The following is a 17,065-nucleotide window of genomic DNA, read 5'->3' on the forward strand; positions in this document are numbered from 1 at the left end:
TTGCGGGGGGGGGGTGAGAAGAGGGGAGGGAGGAGGAGGAAACGGGATAGATTTGGGAGGGAAAGGAGAGCGGGGTAGGGAGTGAGGGATGGGGAAAGAGCTTTGCAGGTAACAAAGATTATTGGAGCAGATCGGGCAACCTATTCTTTCAGAAGGTGGTGGGTATATGGAATTAGCTGCCAAATGAAGCAGATACAATAATATTTAAAAGACAGGTACATGGATGGGGAAGGTTTAGCGCAATATGGACCAAATACTGTCAAATGAGACATCTTGGTCAATATGGATGAGTCGGACCCAAGGGTACAGAGGAACATAGATTAAATGAGAAGGTGGGCAGAGCTGTGGCAGATGGAATTTAATCCAGCCAAGTGCGAGGTAAGGCACTGTGGCAAGTCAGATTCTGGTCAGACTATATGAAAACTAGACTAAGTGGGACCCGTTGGGTCCCAGCATCACACGGGAGGGCTGGACCCCCTAGACAATATTCCATCTCTCCAATATTGGTGGCCAGTGGGGGGGGCAGGCTTTCTGGAGCACTAGTATGGGTGTTGTGGGCTGAAGTAAATGGTTTCCAGAGGGCTAGTATGGACATTGTGGACCGAATGGATTCTTGGGCTCCCTCCCACCAGAAGGGGCGTGGCCTTCATGGCATGATTGACAGGAGAGAAAATCTCAACATTTTTAAAACACTAATAACTCTTTTATTTTTCATCGATGGGAAAAATCCTCGGTACCTGATGAGTGGAGGGGGACCGAGTAAGATGGCCAAATAATCACAGCCATACGTGGTAGCGTTTTTTCTAAAATCAATATGAAACGCAAAGAGGAAGTGGTCAAGATTAGACTTTTAATTATATAGAAGGTAAGGCGACTTTAATTAGGTAAGGCGACTTTAATTAGGCAACACAGCTTTAGCATTTCCAAACCATAGGCAACACAGCTTTAGCATTTCCAAACCAAAGGCAACATAGCTTTAGCATTTCCAAACTATATTTTCAAACCACATTAAGGGCACTGACAGGTCAGTAATACCACTCACAGTTTAGTGGACATGTGTTAAGTGTTATTCACAGCTCAGACTGAGAGACATGACCCTGTCGCTCCCCCATCTTGTAGAGACTGACTGAGGCAGTCAACACTTCCGGGTTTTATAGTCCCTCCGGAAAGGGCGTGGCCTTCAGGAGAGAGAATCTCAACATTTAAAAAAACTAATAACTCTTTCATTTTTCATCGATGGGAAAAATCCTCTTGTCCTGTGCAGCGGAGGGGGACTCGGAATAAGATGGCCAAAAATCAGCCGTAAGTGGCAGCGTTTTTTCTAAAATCAATATACAGAACAGGAAGTGGTCACGATCAGGCTTTTAGTAATATAGACAGCAGGGACCCAAGGAGCATTGATGTATGGTAACATAGAAACATAGAAAATAGGTGCAGGAGTAGGCCATTCGGCCCTTCGAGCCTGCACCACCATTCAATATGATCATGGCTGATCATCCAACTCAGTATCCTGTACCTGCCTTCTCCCCATACCCCCTGATCCCTTTAGCCACAAGAGCCATATCTAACCCTCTTAAATATAGCCAATGAACTGGCCTCAACTACCTTGTGTGGCAGAGAATTCCACAGATTCACCACTCTGTGTGAAAAATGTTTTTCTCATCTCGGTCCTAAAAGACTTCCCCCTTATCCTTAAACTGTGACCCCTTAAACTTTGACCCCTTGTTCTGGATGTGATGCCTTGTTCTGCAACAAGGGAGATCTTGGGGTGCGATTCCAGAGCTTGCTGAAGAGTGACGCACAGTTGGAATGGATAGTGAGGAAGGCATTCAGCATGCTTGTCTATGTAGGCCAAAGCATTGAGTATAAGAATTAGGATGTCACGTTGCAGCTGTACAAAGCAATGGTTAGACCGCACTGGGATTGTGTACAGTTCTGGTCAACACACCATAGGAAGGATATGGTAGCAATAGAGAGAGTGCGCACACAAGATTGACCAGGATATTGCCTCGAATGGAAGGCGGCAAGTTATAAGGAGAGATTAGAGAGGCTGGGTTTGTTCTGCCTGGATTGTAGGAGGCTGAGGGGTTACATGATAGAGGTTTATAAAATTGAGGGGCAAAGTAAAGACAGATATTCTCCAGGGCAGAGTAAAGAGAAGGCTCAGGTTTAATGTGACAAGGGCGAGATTTAATGGAGATTTAAGTGATAGGTTTTCCACAGAGGGTGGTGTGTCAAAGATGGTCGTGTGTCAAAATTACAACATTAGAAATGCAGTTGGACAAATACTTGGATAGGAAAGTAGTGGATACAGGCATAATGCAGGCAAATGGGACAGTGTAGAGAGGTAAGTTCTACATAAGAGTGAAGGAGCCCTGTGCTGTACAACTTTCAGAGTCTACAATAAGCAGCATGGTGCTATCTAAATGAAAATAATATGGCTGAAAACTCAGCAGGTCAGTCAGCATCAGTAGAGAGAGATGGGGATAGTTTCAAACTAATGCCCTAACAAAATGAAAGCAGGACAGCCTGAAACATTGACACTATTCTGGTTCCACAAGCACCTCACCCCGGCTGAACTATTGACACTCTGCCCTCATAGTCCGCGTGTAGAGTGGTAGCACTCGGCATGGCCCAGGCACCCACTCAGTACTGGCAGTCCCAGTGTGCAAGAGGAGATGCCGAGCCCAGACTGGCTGCTCATGGGTGTGCAACACTCAGAACGTTCTAGAGCCTAGAACAGTATAGCACAGGAATAGGCGCTTCAGCCCACACCAAACCCCACTCTAAACTAATCTCTGCCTGTATATGATATCACCCCATTCTGCACATTTCCATGTGGCTATCCCAAAGCCTCTTAAATGCCACTATTATATCTGCATCCATCACCACCCCTGGCAACACATTCCAGGCACCCACCATCCACTATGAAAATGCCCCACATATGTCCTTCAAACCTTGCTCCTCTCACCTTAAAACAAAGTCCTCTAGTCTGATATTTCCACCCTAGGAAAAGGGTTTTGACTGATTATGCTAATATATACCTCTCATAATTGTGTATACTTCTATTAGATCACCCCTTAGCCTCCGGAGAAGGCAATCCAAGTCTGCCCAATCTTTCCTTATAGCTAAGACCCTATATATACCCTAGAGTTGCAAAGGCAGCACCCTGATGAACCACTTCTACAACCTCTCCAAAACCACCACATCCTTCATCAGGGCGACCAGAACTACACACAATATTCCAAAAGCAGCATAACACAAGGTTTATAGAACTGCATAGAGATCCTATCAGTCGCCCTACAGCTCCTGGTAGAATATTGCCAAACAGGAATTAATAGTCACATTTGAAAAATGTAGAGCCAACTGAAAATAATATTGGGATGCAAAACAACATTGGGATCACAAGGAGCTGCAGATGCTGGAGCAAAATGCAAAGTATTGACAGGAATAGACAGGCAACAGGTCGGGGCCCCTTAGCCTTCTCTCTCTCCCTCCTTCTCTCTCTCTCTATCCTTCTCTCTCCCTGTCCTTCTCTCTATCCTTCTCTCTCTCCCTGTCCTTCTCTCTATCCTTCTCTCTCTCTCCCTGTCCTTCTCTCTATCCTTCTCTCTCTCTCTCTATCCTTCTCTCTATCCTTTCCGCTCCACCCACCACTCGAACATCTCCCTCGACCGATTTGGGCTCAGCGGCCGCGAACTCGCGACAACTTCGAGAGAGTTAGATGCCGCCCTTTAATGAGTTGGTCCCTGTCAATCGGCAACCGGCCCCACCCCCTTCTCTCGTCTTTGGTCGCAGGCCCCGCCTTCTTCCACACGTCACTAATTGTCCAAGCCCCGCCCCTCTTCGCCCGTCACTCACAGCTCAGGCCCCTTCCTTTGAGGCACGTCAGGCAGTGCGCAGGCCCACCCCTACATTGACGTCAGCACGCATGCCCACCCCTACATTGACGTCAGCACGCATGCCCACCCCTACACTGCGCAGGCCCCGCCCTCGGTTAATGAGTTCTCAGAATTCGGATTCAATGTATCAATTTCGGCGTCGACGTCATTCCCAGGGCACGACACGTGCCAGTTCAACCCAACCGGCTCGATGCACGGGGGTGAACGGTGAGAAAACGATCTCAGCACCGACGACCCCGGCCCCGGACTTGGGGTCACGGGCGGCAACCCCGGCTGGAATAAATATTTAGTACCCGGCACAGTTTCCACCGGCTCAGCATCGCTTCTCAGCTGCTGCTTCAGCGCCATCCCGCTAACTTACACCCCTCCCCCTCCTCCGGTGGTTCAGCCCTCCGCTCAAATTCGCGGAATTGGCGAGAGGCGGTTCTGAGAAGCGGCGGTTCCTGGAAGGAGCGGCCAGGTGACCGGGGCTGGCTAGAAGCGGGCCGGGGAGGGGGGCTGTTAGAGCGGGCAGGGGACCGGGGCTGGCTAGAAGCGGGCCGGGGAGGGGGGCTGTTAGAGCGGGCAGGGGACCGGGGCTGGCTAGAAGCGGGCCGGGGAGTGGGGCTGTTAGAGCGGCCAGGGGACCGGGGAGAGGAGGACTGAGGGAAGGAGGGATGTGGACTGGCCGGGGATTGAGAGGCTGTGGAGAGGACGGGAAGAGAGTTGCTGGGGAGATGGGTGCCGGGGATTGAGAGACTGGGGAGAGGTGTCAGGGCCGGGAGAGTGGATTGCGGGGCACGGACGGCGACTGACGGAGGGAATGGGAGCCGTGGACTGAGACTGGGGAAGAGTGCGGGGTTATATGACAGCTACTGCGGCAGTCGATGGTTGACAGGCCGGGGGAAATGTCCCGCAGTCTGCTGGGCTGCGGTGCCGTGGCTTCTGCGCTGTTCTCTGGGGCTCCGAGGATCGGCAACTGAGCCGAGGCCGCCGCTCGGAGCGGGGCGAGTGTTGCGGCCCGGCAGTGAACCGGAGCTCAACTTGCTCGGGCGGACGAAGTTGGTGCGGGTCCTCGGCTATGATCAGGCCTGAGTGTCCCGGCACTGGTGTTGGGCGGTCGGCAGCGCTCCCGGCCGATGTCCGCGCTTGTTTACGGCGCTGGGCCACCGACCCGTGCCCGCCCTCTACTGGCAGTCGCTGCCGGAGCCGAGAGACCGGCCCGAACAAGCGCCTTCCCCCGGCACACATCGTGCCGGAGCCGCTTCGGTCCGTCTTGTCCCTGACGGCCCCGGGAGCCAGCGGTTCTCTGCCCCGGCCGCGCTTTCGCTGTCATTGCGCGGAGAGCCGCTGCGGGGACGGGGCTGTCACGGAGCCGCGGCCCGTGGTGTGTGTGTGTGCGGGCGGCGGCAGGTGGGCGGACGGGCACCATGGCCCGTCAGCCCGACCTGTCGCTCGATTCCCCCTCCGGCTCTTTCCGCGGGCAGGGCCGAGGCCAATTCGCTCCGGAGCCGGATCCGTGCCCAGCTCCGCGGCTGTGCACTCGGCAGCTCGCCCTAGGGCTGGAGTCTCGCTCCTTCGTAAACCAAGGCAGAGGGGGCCTTGCTTATCTGAGCCTGCCGCTAGTCGCAATATTCTTTGACAGTTCAGATCTGTTGTTGGGGCTGGGAGCGGGGCGGGTTGTCAGAACCAGGGCTGAGGAGTCATGTCCTCGGCTCCGGGAGTTTGTTTGCCAGCTCCCACTCTTGGACTGGGTGAAAAGTTTGAGGCCGGGAGGGTGATGGTTTCTGCGGGAGGTGCGTGCACTGACACCGACCCACAGCCCCGCTCCTGACCCGGCTCTTGCATCGCGCTCCACGATCCCGTGTAGACCCAGCACCCTTCCTGCCCCTCAGCGCTGTCCCTAACTCCTGCCCCTGGTTTAAACCTGCACGGGTAGTTTCTCAGCCAACGCTCATTCTCCAGTCTCCACCGAACTGAAGTTGGTCGTCTCTGGAATTGTTTTTTTTTTTTCTGTACTTGTCCGAGGCGGTAACATCGCTGAAGCCAGTGGGGAGCGCTGGACAGTACTTTGTTCTGGCCGAATCTATGTCCTAAAGATGGGTTACGACTTGTGATCAACTTTTTTCTGTTTATTAATCCCGGATCCCGTGTGTCTTATCGCCCACTTATCAACATGCCCAAGGGTGACCACTTCAGGAACACCCTTTTAACCAAATGTCAATATCTCGGCACAGACTAGCCTGTCACAGCCCCGCGAGGTGCCGCGCTCCCTGATTCACAATGTCAAGTTTATCATCTGCGAGTTTGGGATTGCTGTTTCGCTTGGGTGAAGCGGCTGAGTGTGTACTGGACCCCGCAGACCTTTGAAACCCGTCCACTCGCCATGGTTTCCTGACGCTTCATCAGTCTATCGTCCCCAGTCCTTGATTTTGCTGACCATTGGTACGTGGCACTTCATCCATTGTCCTTTGGAGATCCATAATGCAGGGCAAAGGCCATTTGACCCATCCAGTCTGTTCTATGTGTAGGAGAATCCTACAAATGCTTTCCTTTTCGATATGCATCTACTCTGAGGGAGGCTGCGTTTGAGTGTTTAAAGCATGTAGGTCATACAGCACGGAAACAGGCCCTTCGGCCCAGCTATTACCCCAGCTTGTTTAATCATAAAACAAAACTATAATAATTTCTGCAGCCACTTAATTCCTGAAGCCCAGTTCTCCAACCCTGCACAAGGGATAGGCCAACTCTACCTGATCGCCCCCTCCCCCCCCCCCCCCCCCCCCCCCCGGCTATATCGGTACGTCACTGACAGATTCCTCAGCAAGGTTGGAATTATGCTCATCACTCGTGTTAATTTGACTACAGTCACCAGTTTACTCCTGATGCGTCTTCTAGATGTCGGTGACATTTGCAATTATCCAGCTATGGGCCGTCACTCCTGTACCCGCAGGCGAGTGGGGTCGATGGGTTCCTGTGTAATGTGCACTGCGGCCATAACCAGGCAACCACTGATGAAGGGAGATAATGCTCCCAGTCCGAGGGTAGCCCTGTTCCTGAGCGCCGTTGTACGGGATAGAACAGCAGACGTATCCGCTCCCTGTCCATAGGAGACATGACATCCCGCCGGCACTTTCACCCGCCCCCCCACGCATTTAGCCTCAGTCTGAAGGGGCCAGACCCGAAACATCACCTATCCATGTGCTCCAGAGGTGCTGCCTGACCCGCTGACTTACTCCAGCACTGTCATTTTTTTAACTGCCTCTGCAGTTCCTTGTATCTTCTAAAGTTCATCCATCCATAATGGAAGGCACACCTGCAGCTGACATCTAATCAGACATTCAGAGGTTTTGCATAACTGTTTGCTTTTGTCCTCCAGTTCCAATTTGCAGATATTTTACTTTTGAAATAAGCGCCCAAGTCCCGTCGCTGGATGCAAATTGCAGCAGATCCCGGCCCGCGTCCGCCACCTGTCGCTCGTTCCCGGTACTGCGGGGAGTGGTCCGCACCCGCCACTCGGTCCCAGCACTGCGGGGAATGGCCCGCACCTGCTGCTGAGTGCTGGGGCTGTCCGCGCCCGCCATCTGCCGCTCAGTGCCGGTACTGCGTGGAATGGCCCACGCCCGCCACCTGCCGCTGAATACTGGTACTGCAGGTAATGGCCCGCACCTGCTGCGGTGATTGCCGAGGGCGGGCTCAACTCGCCAGTACCACTCCCGTCCCGAGCAAACTCGACCAATCCACGCCAGTTCCAAACATCTAGCACCCGCCAAGAGTCCTGAATGATCGACCCTTTGTTTTAGACGCGGGCACCTGGTTCTAGACTCCTCCACCGTCCCAGCTGTGAGCAGTAAATCCCGCACTGTCCATCCTGGGGGAAACCACTCTCCCCGGAGTCAGACTCGAGTTATAGACAATAGGTGCAGGAGCAGGCCATTCGGCCCTTCGAGCCAGCACTACCATTCACTGTGATCATTGATATAATTACTGTTTTGTGCCACAGAGTTTCAGTAGCTGCTACTTCTTTGGCTGTTGGCTGGATCCTCCGCATATCAACACCCTCCAGACTCCTGCTTTCCACAGCTGCATCCTTTCACAATTTCTCTTCATAAACCCGTTGAAGCACCCCCCCCCCCCCCCCCCCCCACACATCCTCCAAATACACGGTGACATTTGTCTATTATATCACTGAATACTGTCCCCTTGCCCGGCGTCAGATGTGGAATATGACCAGCTCGGGCCACCCATAACCTCCAGACAGGTTCTGTTCATCCCAGATCACAGTGTGCTGGGGATATTGTGCTCAATCGCACCTACTTTAATCAGCGCCTGTATGGCTCTCTATGGGGTAGTGGGACCAGTTTAGATGGATGAGTTGGGCCGAAGGGCCTGTTTCTGTGCTGTGCGATTATGACTCGCGACACCTAATCAAAGGCTTCAATGCTCGGGATTCATGGTTCCCCTCCTCGATGCAGTTTGGTAGTTTGTTGTAAAAGCTTTAGCAGGACAATGAGTGACTGGATTTTGTTATGTGGTTGGGACCAGCCATCCTGTTGCTGGGACGGAGTGACCTGATATCCTGTGGCTGGGATGGGACTCTGGTCCCCATCCACGGCCATAGATCGCGCCCGTGTCTCAGGCATGAAGGCGGTGCTGACAGTGCGGCGCTTCCCCCCCCCCCCCCCCCCCCCCCCTCCCCTCCTCCAGCTGTCCCCCTATCTCACCCTCCCTGTCACTCCCCCTCAGCACCCTCCCCATTGTCTCTGTAACGGTGTTGTTCTGGTTTACACCCTGGCCCAGACACTCAGCACAAACCCACTCAGCTCCTGGTAACTTTCACAGAATCGATGGCACGATAACGTTAGTTGAAGTGAGCAGTCGGCGTTTCTCAGAGTCGCCCCCAAGAATTGCTGCAATAGGGGAGATTAAATCAGGTTGACTTAATTCCAGAAACTGAAAGTGCTTGCAGTGGGACTGCAAGTGATTAGCGGCTGTGCATTCAGCAGTGTGTGAGAGTGCGGGTGGTTGCCAGTGAGTGAAGGGGCTGAGGGAGGGGGCAGTGAGCCCTGTTTGGGGAACACAAGATGCTTAGTGTCAGTCGTCTGGTGCCCCAGTACCTGGGCAGGGGGGGGTGGGGGGCTGTGAGGTGACGACTGGACTGTAAGGAGAGCAGTCTGACTGACCCTCTCTGTGTGAGGGGCCCTCTCAATGTCCGGCTCTGGTGACCGGCTCTCGCTGTCTGTCCAGCTTTGGTGACTGTGCTCGTGCCACTCTGACCACTGTCCAGGGATGGGGTGAGTGTGAGCACTCTGGCCACTGGGCCCGGTTCTGTGGGTGGAACTGGCTGAGCGAGAGGAGGTTTGTTTGACCTCTGTGCGAGTGGTGCTTGGCGCTGCAGGGTCTCTGGGTTGGTGAATGAAACCACAGTGACTCATTCTGTTCAATTTCCTTTTCTCTTTGCAGTGTTTCCTCAGCTGAGGTCTCCACGTTTTATGGGTAAGCTGCACCTTGTGGGTCACGGACATGGGAGTGCTTGTGGTGATTGTCGTGTGCAGCCAGTGATTATGCTGGTCATTGTGGCCGGAGCGAGGTGGAGTGGGTGGCCGGAGAGGTGACCCTTGCTCGGGGTAGTGAGGGCAGTAGGTGGAGTGTTGAATCATAGACGGGAGCAGAATCGGGCCATTTGGCCCATCAAGCCTACTCCGCCATTCTATCTTAGCTGATCCATCTTTCCTTCATGACTCCATTCCTCTGCCTTCTCCCTGTAACTTTTTACACCCTGACTAATCATGAAGGAGCCCATTGGTTTAAAGCTCAGCGCAGTGGGAGGGTCAACGAGTGCTGGAGATGTTAGCGGGGGTGAGGCTTTGGTGATGGCCAGTTGTCCAGCGCTGGCATGTAGGGAGCTGGGAGGGAAGTGGGGCTTGACGCCAGGAGGGCCCCCCTCTGACCCAGAGGCACGATGACTGCAGCGGGTGATGGTCAGATGTCCAGCTTTAGCATGTGGCGGGGCAGGTAGCAGGGTGGACATGGATATGGACTGGAGCAGGTCTGGGGTCTGACCAATACTGACTGGGTTCTCCCACTGACCCACAGGCGTGATGATTGTGGTGGGTGATGGTCAGATGTCCAGCGGTGATGTGTGGGGTGGGGCTGGGGACTGGCCGTTACTGACTGGGCCCTCTCGCTCTGACCCACAGGCACCATGACGGCGGCGGCTGACAGCTGCATCCAGTTCACCAGGCACGCGGGGGACGTGCTCTTCAACCTGAACCGCCTGCGAAGCCGGGACATCCTCACCGACGTCACCATCCTCGTTCACCGGCACCGGTTCCAGGCACACAAGACCGTGCTCATGGCCTGCAGGCGGGGCACTGGGCTGACACGCACGGGCACGCAGGGGTGGGGTGGGTGGTGGGGGTGTGGGGCAGCTGAGAGAGGGGTGAGTGAGCCCTGGATTGGGCCCCTCTAACGCCCTGCGTTGTATTACAGCGGCTTGTTCTACGTAATCTTCACCGACCAGGTGAAATTCAACCTGAACATGGTGACCCTTGACCCTGAGGTTGACCCCCAGGGGTTTGGGATCTTGCTGGACTTCATGTACACGTCCCGCCTGTCGTTGAGGGACAGCACCATCATGGCCGTGATGAACACCGCCCTTTATCTGCAGATGGACCACGTGGCAGACACCTGCCGCAGGTACCTGCAGTCCAGGTGAGCTTACCTGCCCTTCCCGCTGCATCCTGGCTGTATGGGGAGGCGGGTCCCATGGTGCCTGTGTAGGTCTGACAGTGGTGGGTGGTGTGGGTGGTGCGTGGATGGGTCTGAGAGTAGAGCTGCTGCCTCACACACCACCAGAGATGAGGGTTTGTTCCTCGAGTGCTGTGTTTGTGTGGAGTTTGTGGATTTGTAGGTTAATTGGACCTCTGTAAATTGCCCTTAGTGTGCAGGGAGTGGATGAAATAGTGGGATAACATAGATCTAGTGTGAACGGGCGATCGATGGCGGTGGGGGGGCGTGGGGCTGGTGTTGTTCATGTTTGATGTTTGACGTTGGGGGGGGGGGGGGGGGGAGATGGGGGGAGATGAGTGGGGCTGGTGTTGTTCATGTTTGACGTGGGGGGGGAGGGAGGAGGGGGGGGGGGGGGGGGGCTGGTGTTCATGTTTGACGTTGCTGCTGACCCGCTCCTCACTTTGTCCACAGTGAGGACATCTGCTCGTCGGTCAGCCCGTCGCCACAGCACTACCTCTCATCCAACCCCATGCTCCCCCCGGAACTGGTCACCTTCCGCAAGGGGATGGACCCCGAGGCACGGCCCCTCGACACTGCGGCCTACAGCGTACTGCCCCCCTCACCCCACCCCTACACCTTGTACCCCCACCTGCCCCTACACGGCTACTCTGCCAACCCCTACACGGGGTCGTGGCCCGAGGGGCCCAGGACTCAGGGGAGGGGTGGTCAGCACGGCTGTGCCAGGCCAGGCCCCTGTCCAGCTGCTGACCCCACGGGCCTGGCCATGGAGGGTGGGGCAGGACCTCAGTACCTCTCACCGTTGCCGCCCGCACCCAGGAGAGCCCCCCCCAGCGGAGTGGGGCTGGGGCAGGGGCTGGCGGGTGAGGAGGGGGTGCCCTCAGGTTGCCCCCTCCCCCCCGGACCACGCAGCCCCCTCAAGTCGGACTGCCAGCCCAACTCTCCCACCGAGTCCAGCAGCAGCAAGAAGGCTGGGCGGGGGGTCCCGGGAACTCTCCCCCCCCCCCCCCCCCCCACCCCGCTCCCTACCCCCCTCGGCCCCAAGGTCTGCAACTGGAAGAAGTACAAGTTCATCGTGCTCAACTCCCTGAACCAGGCCGGGGGGGGCGATTCAGGCCCTGCCCCCACCTCCCCAAGCTGCCCCACCCCCGAGACCCAGACCCTGAGCAGCCCCTCCCCCACCCCCCAGGGCACCAAGATCGACAGCGAGACGCAGGCCAGCCGGCTCGACAACCTCCTCGACAGGTAAACACCCTCCCTCGGGAAACCCCCTCCCCCAGGGACCCTCCTTCACCCCGTGACACGTCCACCCGGGAAAAGCCTTTGGGTAACCCCCCCCCCTCCCCCCCCCCCCCCCCCCCCCCCCCAACTCCCCCACCCCGGTCGAGAACTTTCCCTTTGGGAGCCCCCTACCCCAGGGACCACGCCTTCCCTGCCCCCCCCCCCCCCCCCCGCAACATCCTCGACCAGTAATCTGGCCCCCACTCTCTCCCAGGGCAGGTAAACCCCCCCCCCCCCCCCCCTCCCCTGCTGTGACAGCCCCCTCCCCCCACGAACTCTACTATCCTGGGTAACTCTTCACTATGACCCCCTCACCAGGGATCCCCCGCCCCACGGGGGCCCCCGAGGAAAACATCTCCCAATCACCCTTCCCCTTCTGGGACCCCTCGCAACAGACCCCCCCCCCCCCCTTGGGTGGGCGTGACCACCTTGCTGTTGTTGGTGGGGATGGGGGTGGGCACTGGTTGGGGATCGGGGAGGGCTCGTGCCAGTTGGGATTGAGGGGTCGGGGGGGTCGCGCCGATCTCCCGCACTGACGGTCTCTCTCCTGGGGTCGAAGGTCGCCGGACACAACCTCGCCGGACACGGAGCAGTCGTCCCCTGGGGCACTCCCACCCTGCAGCTCCTGCCAGTCGCCCTGTCTGCAACGGCCCCCCCACTGTCGGCGCTCCCCCTCCCACAGAGATGACCCGGCAGAGACCCAGTCCGAGCTGTCGGACTCCAGCTCCGGTGAGGGGGGGGGAGAGAGAGGGTTGACGAGGGTGGGGGCCGGGAAGGTGGGGGGGGGGGGGGGTTGCGAAGGGTGGTGGGAGGAGCGAACGATGGGTGGGTGGAGACGGGTTGGGGGGGGGGGGGAATGGAGGACAGGGAAGGACGGTGGAGGGGGGGGGGACAGCTGCTGTCCATGCTCATCCTCCAGAGACGGGTCCGTTCCCCTGTGTGCAGTGGGAGTACCGGTAGTGGGTGGGTGACCCGGTGTCGAGGTGGGGGATGGGTTTCTGTGTGTGGGGGTGGGGGGGTTGGGTGACTGTGTTGAGAGGGGGGGGTCACTAACACTGCCTGACCCTGTGCCCCCAGAGACGGGCCCGTTCCCCTGCGTGCAGTGCGAGTGCCGGTTTCCGGAGGACACGGCACTGCGGCGACACTTGGTGCAGTCCCACAGCCACAAGCCGTACAAATGCGACAGGTGCCAGGCAGCCTTCCGCTACAAGGGCAACCTGGCCAGTCACCGGACCGTGCACACAGGTGGGGGGACAACTGGGGCAGGGAGGGGTGAGGGGGGGGGGGGGGGGCTGGGGAGAGGTGGGGGTTGGCAAGGGGGATGAAGGGCAGTGAGGAGCGAAGGGGAGGTAGGGTGGGAGTGGTTTGGGGGGGGGGGGGGGAGAGGGATGAGGACAAGCCAGTGGGTGAGGCACAGCCAGGGAGGGGTGGCTGGGGGAGGGAAGAGAGGGATGGAGGTGGGAAGGGGGACTGAAGGGTGAAGGTGGTGCTGGGGTTGGTTAAGTTGCTAGGATTGTGGGGGTGGAGCTCCGAACTCGGGCTACATTGTGCAATGTGTGTGGTTATGCACCCTTCCCCCCCCAGTTGGCTCTGCTGACCCGGCCTGTCCTGTTGCAGGGGAGAAGCCCTATCGCTGTAACATCTGCGGCGCACAGTTCAACCGACCGGCCAACCTGAAGACCCACACACGCATCCACTCCGGGGAGAAGCCCTACAAGTGTGAGACCTGCGGCGCCCGCTTTGTCCAGGTCAGTGATCTCACCCCTCTTGCACTAACCCCTACCCCGAGGGAGTTGCTGCCACCTGCTCCTCGCCTGCCTCACTGCCCCTGCTGAATCTTGGCCACTGCCTCACCCGTTTCCCTTGCAAGCTTCTAGTGAACTGTTGTGGAGGCTTTGGAGAGGTTTACCAGGACACTGCCTGGATTACAATGTGTTTGTAACAGGGAGAGGTTGGTCGGACTTGGATTGTTGGATTTGGAATGTTGCAGGTTGAGGGGAGACCTGATACAACTTTGAGAGGCATTGATAGGCTGGATACTCAAAACATTTTATCCAGGGTGGAAATATCAATGACTGACGGGCATAGCTATCGGGTCGGGGTGAAAGGTTAAAGAAGATCTGTGGGCAAGTTTTTTAAGAAGGTAGTGAGAACCAGGATCGTGCGGCCAGAGATGGCGGTGGAGGCAGATACAATACTGGCATTTAAGATACTTTTTGATAGGTTCATGGATATGCTGGGAAAGGAAGGATATGGATTATGTGCAGGCAGAGATTAGTTGAACTTGGCATCGTTTCGAAATGGACATTGTGGGCCAAACAGACTGTTCCTGCACTGCTCAATGTTCTATTGAAATGGGCATTTGCACCTTTTCCCACATTATGTTCCATTTGCCTGATCTTTGTCCCCTTGCAAACTACCCATCCATCATGTTGTGCGTTCACACTCTCCATCTTAATTCCCCCTCCATCTTTGTTGCAGTGAATATAGTAACTCGATTCCATGCTTTCATCCAAGTCATTTGTATGAACTATAAGGTCTGAGGCCCTGTGACACTCCAATCACAACCTCACTCCAGAGTAAGAGCCTTCGTGCTGCTGTTCCTGGACGCCAGCCTCCTCAGAAACCCTCCCTCCAACGCCCGGGACTCACAGTTCTCACTCTTCTTTCATGTGGCCATCATCAAATGCCTTCTGGAAAGTTGAATTAATCCCACCAGTTCCTGTGCATCTGCAGTGTTTGCTGCTCTAATAACAAGAAACTGCTCTGACATCTTTAACAAGATCTGCTAACTCACCCCATAAACGATGTTACAATGACTGGCATAGTTTCCTATATTCTGACTCACTCTTTTGGATTATACAGAGGAGGATTCATTTGAGGCATAAGAGTTGTGATGAGTTAGACCGTACACAAATCACCAAAGAGGGGAATTTGGTGGTTATAACTTGCATTAAGGTAGATAAATCCCCAGGGCCCAACCAAGTGCATCCATGGACCTTGTGAGAAGCTTGGGAGGAAACTCTGGAGGTCGATGCAGAGATATTTGCATCATCTTTAGTTCAGGTGAAGTTCCAGGAGGGTAACTAATGAATGATTATCTGAGAAGTGCACTCTCTTTCCCCCGCTGACTGGCGCACTCTCTTCCCCCCTAAACCATCCTCTTTCCCCCCCCCCCCCCCCCCCCCTGACTGACCGGTGCCCGCCCTCCCCATACTGGCTCTCTCTTCCCGCGCTGACCCTCTCTCCTCCTGCAGGTCGCTCACCTTCGGGCCCACGTGTTGATCCATACGGGTGAGAAGCCGTATCCGTGTGAAATCTGCGGCACCCGGTTCCGGCACCTGCAGACGCTGAAGAGTCACCTGCGCATCCACACGGGGGAGAAGCCCTACCACGTGAGTGAGGGGGGGGGGTGGCAAAGGAGGTGGGGACTTTTGGCTGGGAAGCCGGGGTGAGGTAGGTGGGGGGGGGGGGGGGGGGGGGCTCTGCTCGAGTTGCCGGGGAGGTGACGATTCCACCCCCCACCCAGCTGCTGTGGGGCAAGGCAAATCTCCCTGGATGTTCCTCCCCTCACCCCCACTGCCCCTCCCTCCCACCCCTCCTGTTGTGGAGGGGAGGGACGGGACAGTCTCTGTGGGGTTGGGAGGAATCTTGTAATTTTGGGGGAGGGGAGGGGGTGACCCATGAACCTGTGCCTCATGCTGTGACTAACAAGGGGCTCACCAGACACCCATCCCCCTCCTCCCCCCCCCCCCCCCCCCCCCCCCCCCTGCCGGGGCCCTCTGCTCGCCCCTTGCTTGCTCCCCCATTGTCATTCCGTGCCCGCCCCTCCCTCGCTTGCCTGCTCCTCCCTCCCCCTCCTTCCCTCCCCCTCAACTGCTCCCTTCCCCTCCTCCCCCTCCTTCCCTCCCCCCCCCCTCACACTCCCCCTCTACTACTGCTCCCTTCCCCCTCCCTCACACCCCCCCCCATCCTGTCCCCTGCCCTCTCCATTGCATGCCCCCCACTTCACCCTCCCCCTCCCTTCCACCACCTCGCTCGCTCTCCCACCTCACTGTTGCGCTCTCTCTCTCCCCCGCAGTGTGAGAAGTGCAACCTGCATTTCCGCCACAAGAGCCAGCTGCGCCTGCACCTGCGGCAGAAGCATGGAGCCATCACCAACACCAAGGTGCAATATCAGGTCCCTACAGAGTGCTCGACTGACCCCTGCCGGGCCCGCTGACCCCCGGACCAGTGACTTTCTGAGGTGGTGGGATTCTGGAATGGTTAAAGGATTTTAGTTTGGAGTCTCCAGTGGTCAGAATCCCGGCAGGTATCGGCAGGGAGATGTGTAACGGGTTTCTAAGCTTGTGAAAAGTGCTTGCAATTATTTCCTGTTAATAGAAATTGGAGTGTTTGCTTTTAAAATATGCATCTCTGCCCATAATATAAAGGAATGTATGAATATATAAATATATATATTTTTCCTGTGCTAAGCACAACAGAGTCGTACTATTATATAAGAATGGGAAGTCAGTCATATTTTTAACCAAAGTTGTCGGTAGGGCAGCAAAGGAGAGATTGGTCGGACAGGTCATCTGCAGGCAGAGTATGGTCTGAACATGTCTATGGCTTAAAGCACTTCAGATATTTTGTCTATTGTGAAATGATATATGTGCTTTTGAAATATTCTCAGCTGCTTTTGAAAAGTCAGGTTTACATTTTCCCTGGACGCTCTGTGTCCCTGTTGATGAAGCAGTCTCCATGGTGCCTTCTGTGCCCAAGGTCCAGGGCCCTCGCCCCTCCACCCCCGACCTCCCCTGGGGTCGCTGGACCATGCCCTCTGACCTGGGCCTTCTGAAGCGAGGGTGGGTGAAAACGTGGGCAACGATTCACCAGGATTTTTATCATGAACTGTATGATGTAGCCGCCAGAATGTAATAAATGACTATATCGCCCTGCTGCCTGACTCCGTGTGGTCTTACTTGGGGGGGGGGAAGTGTTAGTCATTCGGGATGGGAACGATGACTGGTCAGTCGGGGTGGGGGGACTGGTCAACACGGGGTGGGAAAGGAGGCGTCTGATCGCACCAGGGTGAGGGAGAAACTGGGTCACTGACTGTTTGCCGGGGGGGGGGGGGGGGGGGCTATGTATGTGTGCCTGGGTGGCACGTG

General features: G+C 56.3%; 1 protein-coding gene across 5 annotated transcripts; it reads left to right on the forward strand.

Moving 5' to 3' along the window:
- The first annotated feature begins 4,310 nt into the window (after positions 1-4,310).
- Positions 4,311-16,853, forward strand: LOC129703441 (B-cell lymphoma 6 protein homolog). 5 transcript variants are annotated; one of them, XM_055645891.1, is made up of 10 exons: positions 4,311-4,362; positions 9,345-9,377; positions 10,082-10,247; positions 10,374-10,595; positions 11,085-11,876; positions 12,472-12,641; positions 12,990-13,157; positions 13,497-13,660; positions 15,170-15,307; positions 15,994-16,853. In XM_055645891.1, the coding sequence occupies exons 2-10, from the start codon at positions 9,374-9,376 to the stop codon at positions 16,132-16,134; spliced, it is 1,965 nt and encodes a 654-aa protein (XP_055501866.1). In that variant the 5' UTR covers positions 4,311-4,362; positions 9,345-9,373; the 3' UTR covers positions 16,135-16,853. The 5 variants fall into 5 exon arrangements, with proteins under 5 accessions (XP_055501866.1, XP_055501865.1, XP_055501862.1 ...); XM_055645890.1 differs by lacking the exon at positions 4,311-4,362 and adding an exon at positions 6,200-6,326; XM_055645887.1 differs by lacking the exon at positions 4,311-4,362 and adding an exon at positions 7,452-7,536.
- Positions 16,854-17,065: the final 212 nt, after the last annotated feature.

The sequence above is a fragment of the Leucoraja erinacea genome, chromosome 14 (assembly GCF_028641065.1).
Source record: "Leucoraja erinacea ecotype New England chromosome 14, Leri_hhj_1, whole genome shotgun sequence".
NCBI classification, from domain to species: domain Eukaryota; kingdom Metazoa; phylum Chordata; class Chondrichthyes; order Rajiformes; family Rajidae; genus Leucoraja; species Leucoraja erinaceus.